The sequence below is a fragment of the Meriones unguiculatus genome, chromosome 3 (assembly GCF_030254825.1).
Source record: "Meriones unguiculatus strain TT.TT164.6M chromosome 3, Bangor_MerUng_6.1, whole genome shotgun sequence".
NCBI classification, from domain to species: domain Eukaryota; kingdom Metazoa; phylum Chordata; class Mammalia; order Rodentia; family Muridae; genus Meriones; species Meriones unguiculatus.
In genome coordinates this window covers 173,855,099-173,874,281 of record NC_083351.1, presented here as the reverse complement: position 1 = coordinate 173,874,281, position 19,183 = coordinate 173,855,099, and the positions used below count along the sequence as shown (strand labels likewise).

The 19,183-nt window shown below is 46.2% G+C and overlaps 1 protein-coding gene across 8 annotated transcripts in view; it reads left to right on the top strand.

Moving 5' to 3' along the window:
* Wdfy3 (WD repeat and FYVE domain containing 3) overlaps positions 1 to 19,183 on the top strand; it is a 223,789-nt gene that overhangs the window by 14,496 nt on the left and 190,110 nt on the right. For 6 of the 8 annotated variants that reach the window (XM_060381032.1, XM_060381031.1, XM_060381028.1 and 3 more), the window contains exons 1-2: positions 540 to 684; positions 10,726 to 10,813. In XM_060381032.1, coding sequence (XP_060237015.1) covers positions 663 to 684; positions 10,726 to 10,813 — 110 coding nt within the window. In that variant the 5' untranslated portion in view covers positions 540 to 662. Of the gene's footprint in view, positions 1 to 539; positions 685 to 10,725; positions 10,814 to 19,183 lie in introns of those variants that run through there. The other 2 variants (XM_060381034.1, XM_060381033.1) reach the window with 1 other exon arrangement.

The window sequence follows — 19,183 nt, the reverse complement described above, 5'->3', positions numbered from 1 at the left end:
TTGGAAATGCAGGTGAAGACACACGTGGGATCTATGTGAGGGGTGTGTGTGAGTCCCTGCTGCGTGAACAGAGCACAGCTGAGCATCCGTGTGGATGGCCACCAGCTGGGCGCTGTCCACGGGTCCTGGGCTCTGGGTAGTGGCTTGCTTACCCTTCTTTGGGATTGGGACAGGTAATTGAAAGTCAGTCCTGGCCTTAGGAAGGGTCAGGACAGGGACCAAAGTAGGTTCTCAGAAATATAAACACCAGAAGTTTGCTCAGAACAACTGAGGTATGAACAGGGTTAGGGTAGGGAAAGAGCAGCAGGCAACAGCAGTGTAGTGAGAGTGTCAGATACCCTCGTCATCCTCCCCAGGGAGCACGGAGGAGGAGCAGGTCCGGTCTGACATTCTTCCCTGTAAAGTGCCTTTTCAGGGTAAAATCAGTTCCGGGGTTAATCAGTGACCATCCTCCTGCCCTGCTGGCACTCTTCGGCGTCACGAGACTGCCGAGAGTGCTGACACTTCCCAGTACGGTCTTCAGCAGGGAACTGGCGCTCACAGACAGAAGCAAGCTCTGCTCTGGATTGCTTCCTGGTAGAATAGGAGGATGTGGGGAGGTCCTGACGGCCCAGCTCTGGAGGCGACCCTGCAGTGTGGAGTGACAGGAAGCAGGGGAAGGCATGCTGGTTAGGACACCGCATGGTAAGTGTGAGCTTCCACGCCTCCATTGACTCCCTGCACGAGCCGCACCGGGGCTTTTGGTTGCACGTGGAGGGGAAGGAACCACGCCGGGAATGGGTGGCAGAGCAAAAGCTGCTGTCTCTCTGGTGGGCAGCATTAGCGGGAGTTATTCGCTGGTGAGACCCAGTCTCACTCTGTGGCCCGGGATGGATTTGGAGTTACTGCTCTCCTGCCTCCGTCTGTGCTTCCACACTGGGCAGGCAGCAGTGTTGAGATATAACTTTTAGAGTCCCCTGCCTTTAGGGTTGCTTTGATCAAAAGAATGAGTTGGATTGCCCCTGTTCAGATCAGGTATTGGTCCTTACCAGAGTCAGGACTGTGAGATGTGGTCTGTGGCCAAGAGCCTTGAGATTTGTTCTTTGTGCGCTGAGGGCCATTCTCAAAGAAGCAGAAGTAAAAAGCTACACACCCTTCCTAGAATTGGTTAACACATCCCTTTGATAACCCTGTGTTTTTTGTTTTGTTTTGTTACTGCTTACACTTGAAAACAGATCACTGCATCTTTCTTGTTGGTTTAAGTCATGGTCATTTGAAACAAGCTTTTGCTGTCTAGCCCAGGCAGGCCTGGGACTCCTGGCAGTGCTCCTTCCGTAGCTGTGTGCACCTGAGTACCCTGTGGTGGATGTAGCTTTTCTTGTAGGAGAAGACCCAAATGCAAGCTGAGGTACCATAGCCAGGAGCAGAGCCAGAATATGTGGGCAGTAAACGGTCCAGTTTCCTTTGGATGGTTTCTTGGTATTTTACAGCTTAAAAATTGCCAGCTTGTACCTGTATGATGGAGGGAAAGGCAAATGTATTTAGAGAGAAAGATGTGAGGTCCTTGCTATCCTCTAGTGACCAGTAAAGAAGTAAATGGTGGCTGAAGCCCTGAAATGTCTTGTCTTCACAAATCTCAAACCAGTTGGCTCCAGATTCAATAACTTGCTTTCTGCTACTGTTTTGGCTTATGAGGGCCATGTCCATAGCAGGCCAGGTCAGTTCTTCAGTCTCCGGAGGGTTCTTCCTGGTCTCCCGAGACTCAGTGCAGTGGCAGCTTAATAGTTGGGGTGGGGGTGGGGAGTGGAGGGCAGGCCACCCAGTTCATGCACACATTTCTCTTCTGTGTCATTATGTGTTGATGTTTTGTTCCTTTTAGAACTGGAGATGGTTCCCTTGTGGAAGCACCTACTGTCCAGGGCATATGGCATCAGGCTAGGTCCCCAGCACCCAGCGTAAAAGGCCAGGCACAGCAACATGGGCAGTGGTGCCAGCACTGTGTGGCCAAGGGCAGGAGAAGCCCTGGGGCAGGCTGGCCACCTGGTCTGCCCTCATCGGCAAGCTTCACACATTCAGCGGGAGACTTCTCTCTAAGTAACTAAGTAAACAGGTAGAGAAACAAGGGGCAAGGCCCTCATTGCTGACCCCTGGTCTCTGCAGGTATGCATGTGCAGCTGACAATTGCTGCGTACCTACACACCAAACACACGCCTGCTTTCTTTTAAATTGAGTTGGTGTTTTGTTATATGTGTCGAAGAGCAATTTGTCACATGTTTTACAAATGCTTCTTAGTTATGTAAGTGCTTTTTAAAGAGAAGTTGCTCTTGGTGAAGTCAGAGCAGGATGACAGGAGTGGGAGCTAGCCACACTGCGGCTACAGCTGGGCATGGACAGATGAACCCCAGAGCCGACTTTCTCCTTTCTCCCTTTTTGTTTAGTCTGGGACCCAGCCCCTGGCATGGTGCCACCCACATTCAGTGCGAGTCTTGCCAAGTCAATTCAGCTTCTCTGGAAACACCCTCATGGGCACACCTAGAGGTGTGTTTCATGGTGATTCTTAGCCCAGCCAAGATAGCAGTGAAGCTCAGTGCTCACAGCCCTACCACTTGTCAGCCTGACACTGCATAGTGTAGCCTTACACCCCGGCCACCGAAGCTTTGCTTTAACCTCTTGATGTAAAATTCTGTTAGTTCGCCCCCAGCGTCCTCACAGTCTTTGCCAGTCCCGGTACTGTTCAGAAGTCTCTTCAGAGACTCGGGCCCATCTCGGCAATCGTGAGTTTCTTTTAAAAATGAACAAACAGGTGATGTGCTTCTAATGTGCCATGGCCCAGAGTAAACATTGCCGTTTCAGAACAGCTGTAAGAGGAGGGTAGCAAGGAGATGTTGGGCCAAAGCTACACCTAAACCCACCAGGGCGGACACCAAACCACGCTGCTCCATGGTCCGGCGTCTGGGGCTGGCGATGCCCTCTTCTGGGTTCCAGCGGTGTGGCCAGCCCTACCCTCCAGCTTTGCTGCTTGCTGTAAGAAGCAGCTCTCTCCACTTGATGTCTGCAGCTTTGCTTGGAGGGTGTCCCATAGCTGGGGAGTCTCAGAGTTACACCAGATTAACCATCACATACGTGATCCACTGGGGAATTTGTTTGGCTGTTTTTTTCGGTGACAAAGTCTTCTTCTGCAGTCCAGGCTACATGGTTTTGTTGTGGGCTAGGTCTCTGCTGTCATTGTTTGAAATTGGTGACCTTTTTCTTTTATGGTTTATACCTTTGAATGTATGTTATGAGCTTTGGTTTGCTGATTTTTTTTTTTAAGCTCTTGATCTGTGAGTGCACAGGGCATTAAGTTTCCAGTCATTTCTTCTTTTGCTGTTTGGCTTTAGTGTCATGGCTTGCTGCTGGATAATACGATTTATAAACATCTTCAGACTAGAGTAGGATAGTGTAAACAAACAAACATTTAGAGACTATGCTGTCTTGTTGTAGTTGTTTTGCTTTTTGTTTTTTTGAGACAGGATTTCTCTGTGTAACCTTGGCTGTCCTGGACTGGCTTTGTAGACCAGGCTGCCCTCTAACTCACAGAAATCCACCTGCCTCTGCCTCCCTGAGTGCTGGGATTACAGGCATGCATTACTGCACCCAGCCACACTATCATTTATATAAGTAAAAAGGGAAATGAGCATATATATACCTGCTTGAATTTATCAAAAGAAGTAAACGGGAAGTATGGGGTTATAGGTTTATGGAAGGGAGTAACACTTCAAAGTTATACCTTTTTATATAGTTTAGGCCTTTTCATTCTCACATTTAAAGATGAGAATGGGAGTTGGAAAACCCAATTTGCTGAAACAAGTTAGCTAGGTTATATTTTAAGTTAGTGCTGTGTCCACATGAAAGAATGAATCTAAATTACTTGTCAACACTATACTTGCATTCTTATCCTCAGCGTGAGTGGAAGTCAAGGGATATAAAAATTCTGAGCTCTTTCTATTATGTTTACTTTATGTACTTATGTAGAAAAAATAGAGACTTTTTAGGTACATTGAGGATTGAGTTTTGAAGTTGAGGAATAACGGTTTCCTCGAGAAAGGAGAGATGTACAAATATGCAATAGGAGGAGGCAAAAATAGGTCTTCTGAAGGGCAGATGACAGTTGCAGGCATCGGTGTAATCCATTTTTTAAAACCAGTATGTATCCATGTATCTAACACATAGTACAAGTCACCACACATGCACACGTATCAATAAAAATGACAATAAACATTAAATTAACAAGATAATAATGGATAATAAACTTATTAGTAAGCAAACACATGGGGGTAAGTTCTTGCTTACAGTACATTTCCAATTCAGGGGCTGGAAGCCGTCACTTGTAGCCATAGCATGGCTCCTGATGATTGGTGGCATCAAGGATCAAAACAAAACCAGGGGACCCTGACCAGGGACAGACATTCCCAAAGTTATTTCCCCTGTCTTAGTCAGGGATCTATTGCAGTGAAGAGACACCATGACCAAGGCAACTCTTATAAGGAAACATTTACTTGGGGCTGGCGTACAGTTCAGAAGTTTAGTCCATTATCATCACGGCGGGGATGCAGGCAGACGTGGTGCTGGAGAAGGAGCTGAGAGTTCTACATCTGGATCTGCAGCAGGAGACTGCGTGCCCATACTGGGCAATGCTGGAGCACAGAAGACTGCAAAGCCCGCCCCCACACCTTCTCAACAAGGCCACACCTACTCCTAACAGCGCAACTTCCTATGGGCCAAGGATCCAGATACATGAGTCTATGGGGCCATACCTATTCAACCCACCACACGCAGACTGTTTAGTTGCACGTATTGAGAAAGAAAGTAGGCATTGGTAAATATTCCTAAATAAGGAACCTTATACTTAAAAAAAAAAAAAAAGCAGCATGGGGGAAGGGCTTTTATGAGTAAGTTAGTACTGTAAATTATTAAGGCTGCTGCAGGAGCCTTATTCCCATTAAAGGCTGCAAGATGCAGATGAACTAGCAATACAACGCCTGATCTTACACCGGATGTCAGGCTGAGAGAAGATGGAGAGGATGTTATTGGTTCCGTTGAGAAATCTGACCACACCGAGAGGACTGGATAAAGGTGTTGTAGGGACTTAGATTAACTGGAGTTGATGGTTGTGCTTCGTCCGTAGAGGGACACGCAAGTGCGCAGTCTAGTGGAGAAGCAAAGGCTGTGATGCGTGAGGCACGGGTGATTCATGCCGGGGAGGGTGGGCGTGGCTAAGAACAGAGGAGCACAGACTAAAACAAAATGCGTGCCTAATAATAAAAACTAACAGTGATACCCAGATGGAGCTGGATATTATTGTGTGTCTGTTCTTAAACAGTTCTTGTAACTTTTCTGGAAGTTTGAAATTATTTCCAAGCAAAATATTTAAAACATTAAAAAAATAAAAATAAAAAAATCTGCCCTTTGTTTTAGAGCGTTCTCACATACAAAGACCCCGTTTCTTTGTCTGCAGTCAGGGTGCGGAATGAACATTTTTATAATATTTCTCCCTGTTTTGGTGGTGTGACTCGGCAAGCCACCCATTGTCAGATGTGGCCGCAGTTAGTGGAAAACAATCCATTCTGTGAGCCATTCTGGAGCCTTCATCTGGGGTAGTGTTTTACAATTGTGGCTAAGGTCACACCTTCTGTGTCAACTGCTGTCCTCACGATTGTAATTTAAAGATGCTTTAGAATGATTAATTGACATTTAAGAAGTCTCATCTTGTTTTCTGAGTTTAGAACTTTTTATTGCCCTAATAGTTACACATTTGCTCAATAACTGCCTGTCATGGCTGTCTTCTCTCCTTTTCTAGGCATTGAAGACATAGTACCCAACAAAACAAATTTCTGCTTTCATGGGTTTTACTTTTTATGTGGTAGGGGTGGAGGGTTGGGAAAACCAAGTGTAGAAGTTAGCTGTTAATGTTCGAGAAAAGCCGGAGAAGGGAGTTAAGGAATAGCAGGACAGACTGGGAAAGATTGCCCAGGAAGCATTTGAGCGATAAGTGCTGCGTAGACATAATCTCACGCAGATGCCTGTAGACAGAAGAGCAAGTGTCAAGGCCCTGAGGCAGGATGGGCCTAGTCTGCCGGAAGCATAAGGAGGAAGGGGAAAGTGATGTCAGAAGCACAGCGGGTGTCATATTGGGTCTCTTATGACAATGCTGGTTCTTACTGAGAGGCAATGAGCAGTCGCTGTGACACAGATGTTTTGTCCATTGTAAGATGGAGGCTAGGTTGCCTGCTCGTCCTTAGCACGGTCATGAGAAAGGCCTGTAGGGATTGGTAGAAACTCAGGAGAGAGGTGACACAGACCTTGAGCAGTGTGGGGGATAGTAGTTAGAGTCTGAATGTACTTTGGGAACAGTCAGTAGCATTTGCTGAGGGAGAGTTGGAGGGCGGGAGTAAGAACGGGAACTCCCGGGGTTGGGAACTGGGGTCATCAGTCAAGGAGATGGGAAGGGAGATGCCAACGAATGGGATCAAGGCAGGAGTGTGCGCATTAGGGGGGGAGGGGAAGCGGGCCAGAGTGCATCCCAGGAGAGGTGAGGACCGACAGCGCTTAGAATTCACTCTAGGTGATGAGCTACGTCTGCGTTCAGTGGTGACGCGGAGAAAGGTGGAGTGCGCTCACCTTGAATGGGAGGGTCCTAGCAGGCAGAAGAACATGTTTGTGTTGTGTGACCATCACCTGCACGCAGGTGTAGAGGAAAGGCTTGTTTGTCTTCTAGTAATTGGAGCTCTGCCAGCAGTTTATTGGGAGGAGAAAGTTGGTGACTCAGGAGACAGGCGCGAGATTTGACAGCGGTGCTCTTGCTTAGCAGCAGGCTGACATCGGCAGTGATGGGGTTGGACCAACCCTTCGGGAGGTGGGAACCATGCATGCTCTCGCAACTCTCTCCTTGGAGCGCCTGGGATCTGGTCGGCCTGTCGAGGGCCGCAGATTCCATGTGGCTCATGTTTGTTTCCTTGGTGCTTTTCATTACATGATCTGGCAGGTGTCCCAGAAGAGCCATGGGAGCTTATAAAATGGCTTATTAAAAGTTTCTTTCAGAAAATGAGCATTTTGTTATTATTTAATGGTCCACTTTTGTTTAAACTCAGAGACCCCCTGGAAATTGCTGAAGACTGAAAGATAGTATTATTTTCATTAATCTATAAAGAATTTAATTGATTCTAAGCCTCTTAGACTTTGCCCAGTAGAACCTCTGTGTTAAGTAATACAGTGAGATAGAGGCATGGCTAACAGTTTAGCTAAATCTGGAGTCCAGGTGACTGTTTCTAATTTATGTAACTTAGTTTTGAAATTCAGATTTTTATGTATGAACATTTGTGCATTTAAAAATACTCAACCCTTTGACATTGGGCCAGATTTATCCTAAATTAGAGGCAAGCAAAGCATGACATAAAAATATGTAAATTATAAGGGTCAAGGTGGATATACTGTCTAAATTGTGTTCTGTTTAAAACTCGGCACCTTGAAATTGTGTTTTATGCCAGTTGGAATGAACTGACATCATTTCCTCAGCATTTCTTTTGGCGGAACTTATATTAAAATGAAAGCTTAGAAAGCTCCATCACCTGTATAGTGTTCTATGTCTGTACTTAACAATATCTGTAGATTGCATGTACTCAGAAGGACGGATTGAGAAAAACACTGGCACCCTAGCTCACTCTTTCCAGTTGCCTGGCTTCCTGCTGCTTCTGCTTCTACTTAACTGTTATCTGCTTGGGCCTGGCCACACAGAACTGGCAAAACTAGATAATCAGCACCAAAAGCATTGGTAAAAGAAGAAAAATAACTTAGCAAGAAAATGAGCAAAAGATAGGGAGAGGCCTTTCACCAAAGGGAAACCATGAATTAACCAATAAATGTGCTTCTACTTATTTTTTATTGTATAAATTTATTATTTTTAGTTGCATATTGCATACTAACATCGTTAATGAGCAAGAAGATGCAAATTAAGATTGCAGTTGAATATCATTTTATATCCTAAAAGTAAAGAAGGGAAAGGATGTGGCTGAATAGAAACTGTTACTGCTCGTGAGAGCATAATTGCTGAGTACATTGTGGGGAATAAATTTGGTATCATGAAAATTGAATGTGCGAGTCTGGGAATGTAATATTGAATGAAAATATTAAGTCCTATAAGAAAAGAGCTGTTTGGTGTCATTTTATGGCTTTACAAGAAAATGTGGAATACCATCATGTTGAAAGAGACATAAGATATAATACACTTAAAGCAACATAATGATAAAGGCCAAATAGATGTGTACAGTTAAAGAGGGCAGGGTTGGAAGTTTGGAACAATACGAATAACTATATCCTGGAGTTGGGTGACAGTTACCTAGTTGTTTTTGTTTGTTTGTATGAAGTCTCATGTAGCCCAGGCTAGCCTCCAACTTGCTTTTTAGCTTCGGCTGACCTTGAAGTCTTGTTCTGGCCTTCACCTCCCAAGGCCCTGTTCCCTATGGATGTGATTCATCTTTTCACTGCAGATCGATACTGTGGTGTGTAAACGGACCCCAGTGTCGTTTAGTTCCTTGGTTAAAAATATCGTCTTTGTTTTGTTTTTCTGTTATACACATATATGCTAGGAAAGTTCTGGAACTTGCTCCTGTTCCACATGTCATAATTTCTCTGAAATATATGCCTAAGAATTAGGGAGACTATGTATATTCAGTTTCCATTCAGTAGGACCTAAAGGTATGAGCCTGGTGATACTCATGTTATTATTTTGCTCTGAATTTAACTAAATATTTGCAAATAATTGTTGTAGGTAGCCAATAATATATTTGAACTATGATTAAGATTGTGCTGTCATTCTGTTAGTAGAGCTCTTGCCTAGCATTGATACAGTTTTCAGGGATTTGTGTACAGAATTCCCAGCATTCTGTAACTGAGCTGTGGTAGCTCACTCCTATAATCCTAGCACTTGGGGAGGTGGATGCCTGAGGAGCAGCTACCTCATGAGTTCAAGGCTAGTCTGTGCTGCATAAGACATTGTTGAGCTGGAGTCTAAAGTCAGGAATGTAGGGCACGTGTCATCACTTCTTGCTTTTTCCCTACCGCCTTTAAATTCAATACTGCTATTAAGTTGCTGGTTTAGCCTTCATCAGCAAGCTTGTGTGTGTGTGTGTGTGTGTGTGTGTGTGTGTGTGTGTGTGTGTCTACCATCTGATACATGAGGCAACTTAGACTTGTTGCAGATGTGATACAGCATTTTAAAAAGTAACACTGTGTATCTCTGTGGGGGAGCTAGCGGCACCTGGGTTCCGTAGTCTGTGTATGGCAGTCAGTGGACAGCTTGTGGGAACTAGCTTTCTTCTTTCACCATCTGGGTGCCCGGGATCAAAATCAGGTTTAAGGACAAGCCTCCCCCCCCCCCCCCCTTTAAACTAACTTTACCTTCTAATTAAGCACCAGCCCAGCCTGTTGGCAAAGTGGCAGGTGCCTATAGTTCTCACACTTAGGAGTTCAAGGCTAGCTCGGGCTACAGGCGACCTTGTTTCATAAACCTTGATAAATAAACAAACACAAAGAGTAAGAACGGTAAAAAGGAGCCAGCCCCGTGATGACGTCAGATGCTCACAGCTGGATTATCATCGATAGGTGTTTGAAGGATAAGTGACTGAATCTGTTTGAGCTATCAAGTTATGATTACAGAGGTTAATAAGTCTTAGGACCCAGACTAGCAGCAGGCAGGAAGACAGCCGGTGCTGACGACGAGGGCATGTCTGTGGGCACAGAGCAAGAACGCAGTTAGACTCGCCGGAAGTAGCGCCGGTGCTCGTTCCTGAATACTTGAGACTTGAGGCACTGAAAACCATGGGAGGTTCTTAGAGCACACGCCCGGAGCCTCGACTCCATGTCCACGCGCCGGGGCTCTGCTGCTGAGCTACGGTCTCCTGAGTAGGAAAAACGTCCAGATAACCTGCAGGTGCTATGGCCAGCGTGACCTGTGAAGGGAGGGAGGGGATTTGCTGAGGTTAAACTTGTACAAATCCACTCAGCTCTCCACCTCGTTTACCTGTAACTGAGCACACCTAGAGCAACACTGTGTTTTGTTTTGTTTTATGTGGTGGTATTTTTCTTCGCCAGCCCCAAAGGGTAGAGCTGGCATTAGGTCTGGCCCTGCCACTCACTGGTGTCGTCACTCTGCCATCACATCACTTCTTCAGGTCTCAGTCTCTTCATCAGCTAAAGCCGAGCTGGGTGATCTGTGGCAAATACTTTAAGCTACCTAGTTTACACAGATTTTTAAGAAAAACCTATCAGTCTATTTCTTTTTTAAAAAGCTTTTTTTTTTTTACATTTTATTTATTCATTGTGTGTGCGCGCACACACACGTGTGCCTGTTTGTGCGTGCATGTCTGTGTGTTTGTGTGTGTGCGTGCCTGCGTGTGTGCAAGTGTGCACACATGCACCATGGCAATCTTGTGGAGGTCAGAGGACAGCTTGCAGGGATCAGTTCTCTCTTTCCACCGTGGGGGGTTCCCGGGCTCAAACTGAGGTTGTAGTCGTCAGGCTTGGCGGCAGGCACCTTTACCCGCTGAGCCATCTTGCTGGCTCCTTTCTCGGGATGTTTTCAAAGCAGAGTTTATCTACCTGAAGTGGTTGAATGTTGAAGGGTGACGACGGGTGATGGGACAGACTCACAGAAGGTTCTGGGTCAGCTGCGTTCTGAACACAGCCTGAGTGTCCCTTCCTTTCCCACAGGTGTGACTCTTCTCGCCGTGTGCTCCAGGAAGCAAGTGCCCGAGATCCCCCGTCTGCAGATTCATGCCAGCCCAGCACCTGGAGGCAGGTCAGTGTTAGGACGTCAGACGGCTGTTGATAAGGGTTTGGGGATGGCATCCTTGAGGCCTAGCCACGTCTGCCGAGCTGGGATTCAGAAGGCAGGTTTCCAACCGTGCTTCATGGCCGGAAGCCGCGTAAATAAGGGAAAGCCACTTTCTCTGCAGGGCATTGACTGTTCTCACCCAAACTGGGCGTATTGGCACTCACTATCTGCAGGGACAATTCTGCCTTTAAATCATTGGTTATTTTTTATTGTGGGCAACCTGTAAATGGACAAAATCATGACTAGAAACGTTTCCTTCATCCCTTTCCTGGAAACCATCAGTGAGGCTGATGAACTAACATCATGAAGTGAAATCCTGGCAGGTTGTTAGGGCCCTTACTATGTAGAGCTTCATGGGCTGGCAGCACTCCCGCTGCAGAGCGCTGCTCAGTCAGCCCACCGACCTGCTGATGGGACCTGTGGCTGTCTGCCTCTGTCCAGCGTCCAGAGCCCCGGACAAGATTGAAAGTCAACATGGAAGGCCAGGCTTTTTAGGCAATGTGCCGTTGAGCCCTGACAGGCAGCTGGGCCCATGTCCCAGGGCTCCAAAGCCTGGTTCTCTTTAGTCAGTGGTGTGGTGCCCACCGTGAGTGCCTTCTATCGAATGACGTGGTAGGGTGCTGGGGAATCCATACTCCGCAGCCGCAGTCACTGTGGTGTTCCATTCTAACTGCTGGAGCTTGAGCGGCTTGGCTTTTCCTGGGCTTTCAGTCTTTCCGGAATGGTCTTTATTCCAAGATGGTGCTTGTGGGGCCATGTTCGTTCTCTGCTGGTCGAAGATTCCCTCCACTGAAGTTCTCTTACCCAGAAAGGGCAGGAGTGTTCCCAGAGACATAGGTCCAAGGGCAGAAACCCAGCCAGGTTGCACAATGGCATCCCAGGAGCCTAAGCACAAAGGTTCCCAGCTCTCAGTGAAGGGCCTGTCCTCTGCACACACGTGTTTCCCTGTCCTTCACACACAGATGCACATGTGTGTCATCTGTACACATGGTGTGTTTTCCTGCCTCTGGCCCCTCGCTGTCTTCAGCCCACCATGTGTGATGGAAGCACGCTCAGCCATCCCTCCCAGGCTGTGTGTTTCAGTCTAGACTCTCATGGCAGGTTTTCCCACCATGTACCAGCCTGAGCATACACACCCTCCGTCAACCCCCGACAGGCTGAGGAGAGGGGCATTTCAAACTTCCCTTTGGCCTTTGGTCCAAAGCCTGTCTCTAAAACCCACCTGCCCACTTCCTCCCGAAAGCAGGTCATAGCCTGGCAGTGCCCCTTCCAGCAGACAGCAGACCCAGTGGAACGGCATGTGCCGACTCAATCTCCACTCACTGCCACGTGAGGAAACAGAAACGTGCAGGGAAGGGAGCTCAAGAAATTGCAGGTGAATTTGTGGACACAGATACTGAATTTCGGGAAGCTGAAAGTGACAAGTATGAAATGTTTTTATATAATCAGAAAAGAAAGTTGCAAGATAAAATTGCATTGCTGGTACTTGTAGAATTTTAAATTATGATTTATTTTTTGTTAACTTTAAGGAACAGTGGTTAACATTCGTGGCCCAGGAGGACCAGCTGTGTCTCACTCCGTGGTGGAGCACCCGCCCAGCAGGGCCAAGGCCTTGGGTTTGGTCTTCCTCACTGTGGATAAACTAATGTCACTCAGCAGGCAAATAACTTCAGACTTAGGAATGTTGATAATCTTCAGCATAACTTTATCTGTTGCCATGAAACCCTGTAATTTTTTCTTTTTCCTTTGACTTCTGGCTTATTGAGGAATAATGCGAGATTTGTGTGCTCTTCCTTACTGCACTGAATTTTAAGTCTGGTATCCTTCACCCGTGCTTAACCGTAGAGCCAAGTATTCATTGACTCCATCAGTAGGACAGTTAAAATCCGCCCCTGTAGAGTACCCCAGTGGCTTCGGAGTGAAAACCTGCCAGGTCTTCTGCCAGGTCAGAGCATGGCTCCTTTCAGCAGTCTGTCTGGGGTGGATTTTCTGAGCTCTTGTCTCTCAGTAAAATGGCTTTGTTCTTAGCGGAAGTATCTGATGCGATGGCCACACGCTGGTGGCGTGATGTAGGGTGAGGGGGCTTTGCTTCGCTTTGCCTGACCTGGGGAGAGGAGCAAAAAAGGGGCCTTATCAAGGGTGTGAACTGGTTGCTCCCCCTGTGGGCTGTTTTACCAGGGTCTCTGCTGAAAGCCCTGGGATGTATTAACATGGTTAGGAGGTGTCTGGGGCTGCCTCCGCGCCTCCTGGGAGAGCTAATCTTTGAGAAAAGGGATCTGTGGGCAAGTAAAGAGAAAGGAGGAATTTAGGAGGAAGTCCTCCCCCCACCCCCCCCCACCCCCGACACACACACACTTTGACCTAATGTAGTCAGGCATCAGGCATGTGCCCAAGCAAGTTGCTTTGTGTTTTCTTTATATAACAGAAAGGTAGACTGCGATCTCTTTAGGAGTGTTTGGGACACTTGTCATCTCAGTATCTGGAGGCCACGGTGCAGGGAGAGAGTGCGGGGTCAGCCTGTCAGGGAGAGCCTGTTGGAAAGAAAAGACGGAGCAAGCACAGATCAGTCTAATGGAAGCTCTCGGCAGTATAAATGCAGAGAGGACGGGCCTCGGGCGTCTCTGGAGCAGCTTTCAGCTGTTCTTTGCATGCATTGAAGGAGGAACTTCAGAAACTGGTCTAGACTCATGTGTCAAAAGCCCTGGTTCAGGGGGCTGCGACTGTGTGGACGGATCTAGGTGGGAGCAGGAGGCCTGAAAAGGCTGAGTTCAGGACATACAGAGGCCCACAGTCTTTTTTTTTTTTTTTCTTTTATTTTACCCAGTATTTTTGTTTTTTAATATAAATTAGGATATCTCATTATCTTGTTCAAGAGATGCCTGAGAACCTTACGTTTATGAATATTCACCTCTGCCCCAGTTTTGATTCGAAAGTCAAACTTTTACAGAGCAGAGTTAAGGTTTAGCTTTAGTTCCAAAGCAAATCTTATCTTCTCTAGAAACCAGTAGGTAAGCCTCGTGCTTTGCCGCGCACAGGTGTGTTTAGATGTCTTTGAAGGAAAACCAAGTTTTTCAGAAAGCAAGTGATCTCAACTGAAAGAATGCCAGCCACATGCCAGGCTGGGGAGAAGACTAATCTCTGCCAGACAGTGTCCCTGACAGCACTGCTGCCCGTCAGATTGGAAGGTGGAGAGAGGGTTCTTCAGAGCTCACCGCCACTGTGTCTCATGTACAGTAGCAAATGACAAAGGGACTGTCTCAGGCAAGATGCTATACCCAGAGCTGGCCTCTGACTCCATGTTCATGCTATCACACACATACACACACACACACTCACACAGGAGGAGTTAAAATAGAGAGAGAGCATCACGCCTGGCTGTGGAGGTCTTCCTACACACTTGGGTTGTCTAGAAAGTGATTGTATTTATATGTGTGCTTATCTTCTCTCGTTTCTTGGGTCATGCTTTCCAGTGTTTTTCATTTCTTGCACCTGCTGAAGAATGGCCTGTTCAAAGGATTTAGTTTGATAATGTCACATTTATATTTGAAATCCACCCACTTCATCTGAATAATAGCTAATGAGAATAAAAAAGCAGTGTTATTAGCAGGTAGCACTTACTGTTTCTTTGGGTCTCTTTTCTTTTCCTTCATTTATTCTCCCTAACAAATTAACCTTGTTACCCTAATTTTTTTGGTAAGAGACAACAGGCCTGGAATTGCTGGCTCTAGGGCTCCTTCTTTAGCTTTTTCTTCATTTCTTCTTTTAGACCCTAAAAGGGCATGAAGCATTTTGACTATGTGAGTGTTTGAATGTAGTATTTGAAGATGCTCATTAACATAACAACCTGTGGATGGTTATTACATTAAACACTAGTCTCAAACATCTTATTCTAATATTGAGAAAAATAAAAAAAGTTTCTGGTAGGAGAGTGTTTTGCAGTAAAGTGTTTCAGTGTCTGCTCTGACCCTGGATGGGGTTAAAACTCAATTTGGGCAAAGAACCTGCTAACTTGAAATTGAATCTCAGGCCTTGCTAGGCCTAACTGTCTTTTTGGTATTCCGTGTGTTAGTTTACTTTGGAAGTCTATATCTGTTTCAGTAGGTAGATACATGTTAACCTTTTCCTGTAAACAGTATGTATATGAGACAGAATCTCATGTTGTAGTCCTTGCAAGTTTTAAACTTGCGATCCTCCTGTGTGCTGGGATGACGGGCATGTGCCTCCACACCTGGCTTTGAAGACTTGTTTTACAAACAATTATCTTAATGCCAGTACTGTGGAACTCAAGTACAAGAAGCGCAGCCAGGCTGCCAAAGTTGCAGGTGTTTCTAGGTGTCCATCTCTGTTTCTTTTCCAGCGTTGCCTACACTCTTGTTCTTGTTTCTGTTGTTTGCTCAGCTTTCCCAGCATGTTCCGTGGCCTGTCTGAGTGTGAAGGCCAACCGGATAATTATCTTGGTAGCATGTCTTCCCAGTAGGAGAGGGGAGCCACGGGATATTTTCAGGGTCGTTCTCCGAAGAGTCCAGCTTAGTGTTCATACGAGAGCTTCCTCCCCGAGCAGGGAAAGGAAGGGTGCTCCGTGTAGTTGTGGTGGGAAGAAAGTGAATTTGTTTACTGTGGCAACTGAAGGAAAGTGAGAAACGTGTTCTTGAAAAACCGTTTGAGATTTAAGTTCGAGTCTGTTTCAAGGTTGTTCATTTGAGGAAGCTCTTTTTGTTTTCTTGTATTTGTGGTGTTGGGTTTTATGCTAGACTTTATTTCTGCAGCTTTTCTTCGTGAGTCTGAGTAAGAGTACACCCTGAGTCTCCCAGTGGAAATGGGTAGCCAGCTGGGTGAGTGCTTCAGTCTTGCCTTACTGCACCGCTAAGGACGCAGTGGACTTGAAACAGATCAAGCCTGCTCTGTCCGAAAAATACAGCAAAACTAGGTGGGAACCTTTGCCATCTTTTTGACTGTCTCCAAATTAAACATACCACTTCTTTTTTGTTTTTTTTTTTGTTTTTTTTTTTTAGGTTTATTTTATTTTATGTTATTTTATTTTCTCAGACACAGTCTCACTCTGTAGCCTTAGCTGTCCTGGAACTCACTATGTAGGCTGGCATGGCCCTGAGCTCACAGAATTACATCTCTCTCTGCCTTATAAATGGTAGGATCAAAGTTTGTTTTTTAAAACATTTGCTCATTTGGTGTACAGATGCATATCCAAGCGCTTACACAACATTGTGAGTGTGTAAGTCAGGGTTGGCTCTTTCCTAGCGCCACGTGAATTCTGAAGATTGAGCTCAGGTATCAGGTTGGCACCGAGTGCTCTCACCCTCTTCGCCATCTTTCTGGCCCCCCTCCTCCTTCCTGCATGTTTTAGCTCAGTCTGGGTCTCGGGAGGTTTGGACTTTTAAGAATTAGAAACAACTCACAATATAATTAATAGATAATGTATAAGGCCTAAATAATTCACATTTTATAAAAACATAACTTAGTCCTCTAATTTTTTATTTTCCTTCATGAGACACTACTGAACATAATAAAACTGTATGCTTTAAGGAGACATGTATGCTGTTCAGCCACAAGCCTTTGCGCCACAGACTTTTACGTGGCTCTGTGAGTCTACACTCAGTGTTGGTGGAGCTATGTGCATTTGTACAAGGAAAAGGAAGAGCAGCCATAATCTCATTCGCTCCTCTCACTTACAACCTGGCCAGCATGGTGCTCCATCTGAGAGTAAGCAGGGAGCTTTGCAGGAAGCTCACTTCTGATCTGCCGTGAGCCCTAGTCCAACCCAGGGATAGAGCTCAGGAGCTGAGCATTTGCTTAGCAGATGTAGACTTTGTTTCCAGGGTGCTAGAACACCTCCAAACAACAAAAAAGCCAAGACAAAAAAAAGTCCTAGAAATCTAAAACCAAAGCGTGTGCCCTGGTTATGTAACTCATAGGTCACTTCTTTTACCTCCCAGCGCAAGCTCACTGTATAGCCCGAGTCCACATCCAACCCATGATCCTTCTGTCCCAGTCTCCCGAGTCCTGGGATCACAGGCATGCCCTGCAGCCGGGCCCAGCTTTCAGTGTTCTTTCTTCTTGTGAAGATGGTTGAAACTAATGCTCTTATAGAAATCCACATTCTTTACTTGTTTATTCCCGGAGTCTGCCTAGCAACGTGGGGAAATATCCCTGTTGTAGGAACAGAAAGCCACATGAGATTTAAAAAAAAAAAAAAAAAAAAAAAATTACCAGGAAATTGGATACACAGTGGTTACTGCTTGACTGAGGTTAACATGAGAACGAGTAAGGTTTCTTCTGGGTTAATGAAGCAGAGTGTAGGGTCCAGTGAGCAGAGGTCAGCATGATTTTTTTGGGGGGGGGGACGGGGGGAGAGGCAAAAGTGGTTGTATGCATTAGACATTTTGTCAGGTTGTCCAAAGGTTTTCTGTGTGAGATCACAGGTAGAATTAACATTTCCCATTGCTTCTTGCAAATTGTCTAGGGCGTATTCGGAGTCCCAGGCTAATATGGTGGCTGTACAGTGGGAGGGGGGTGAGAACCAGGTCCTCGCGGTGATCTGCTTTCTCTCGGTGCCAGGGAAGCGACTCTGCTCAGGACGCCAGCCTCCTGCCACGCCCTTCTCCACAGGGAGGAAGCGGCTGGCATTGGGAAATGCGCAGAGCTCTACCGCCCCACACACACTCTGCCTCCAGTCTGTGTCCCCTGGGGCCTGGCACAGGGACCGGTGCCTGCTTAACTCCGTTCTCAACCTAGTAAATCAGTGAAGCTCTTCCCAGTTCCTAAAACTTTAAAAGGCATTCTTCACAGCTGGGTCTCAGCATCAGAAATTAATAAAAATAGGATTGATGCTATCCAAGACACTTGGTTATTGTTGGGATTAAAGAGCTAACCTTGTGAAAGATGCTAAAAATGGACTTGAAGTACAGTGGCTACTTGGAGCAAGTTAAACGGTCAAATAATGTGAAATCCCTTTGCTAAGAATAAAGTCCCATTCAGAAAACTTGTGGATGCCTAGGAAATAAAATGTGGGTATGAGCCATGCACTCTCTTCCATCCACACTGCAGAAATCTCTGAGTAATGTCCTGGGAGAAGTAAGTGATGCGTGCTAGAAAGTAGCTTTTCATTTCAGAAATTCATCTGAAGAAGGCAGAGCAGCAGAGCGAATACTTGCGCACACAACGTGGCGAGTGTTTGTGTGGAGAATAATGATTCCTTTGATCCCGGGTAGAATGCTAAAGTTGGAGTGCCTGTGTGACTGCATTTATAGGCTCTGTATTCCTTTTGATGTTGCTTAGAGGAAATTTGCTTTATTTTTAAACATTTTTGTAAAAACAAAATAAGCTTGTCACAGCGCTTGCATTTTGACAGTACGCAGAGAGTAAAACCTGGCGCACAGGCTGAGGACCATTCTCCCATCCAGTTGGAATTTTACTTTTTGATGCTTAGACCCAGCAGTGAAGAATACCCTTTAGTTTCGTGAATCGGGAAGAACTTTACCAAATATCTTATTGTCTTCTCCCTTGTAAGCAGACAAAAGTTCAGCTCCATCCTCCCCTGGCAGTGGCTGGCCCAGATGATGACGTGAAAAACAGTCACGTCCCCACAGCTGGTTCCCGTTGCTGTCGACATGGGGAAGGGAGCAACTTCCAGGACCAACTGACTTTGCTGGGAACAGCTGCTCTGCTGTTTCAGATGTGCCGAGGGGAGAGCGTGGACAAGGGCGTGGTGGAGCAGGTCTCATTTTATGGCAGCCAGTGAGCCGAGAGACTGGAAGGCAGGATGGAGCCAGGTCGCCTTCAGAGGCATGCCCACGGTGATCCACGTCTCCTGGCCAGGCTTCACCTCCTAACGTTTTCCCCGCCTTCTCAAGCAGTGTCCCCAGCTGGAGACTTAGGCTGCCACACGTGTGCCTTCAGGGGACATTTGGGGTTAAAGTCATAGCATGTCACATGGTGCAGAAAATAAGGGGGATATTTGCTATTAAAATTATTACATGTCACATGGTACAGGAGATAAGGAAATATTTCAGAAGGAAATAAAGGGCCAAAGAAGCAGCTGGATCAGAACATTTATGTAATGACTCGAACAGAATATTAAGTTGAGAGAATTTGATGAGGCAAGATGGGTTGCCTCTGTGGGGTACTTAACTGTTGAGAGGCAAGGCTAGGACAACAGGGCAGGGTAGCAACGCTTGCCTGGACAGTTTTTTAGGCATCAAGTTTGTATTCTTTCCGATCATGCCTGGTTCCTTCTAGTACAGAGGGAGCATTGTCAACACGTGAGCTTTATTCCCTTTGTTTAGCCGGGCATGGTGGCAGACACCCGCAATTACAGGA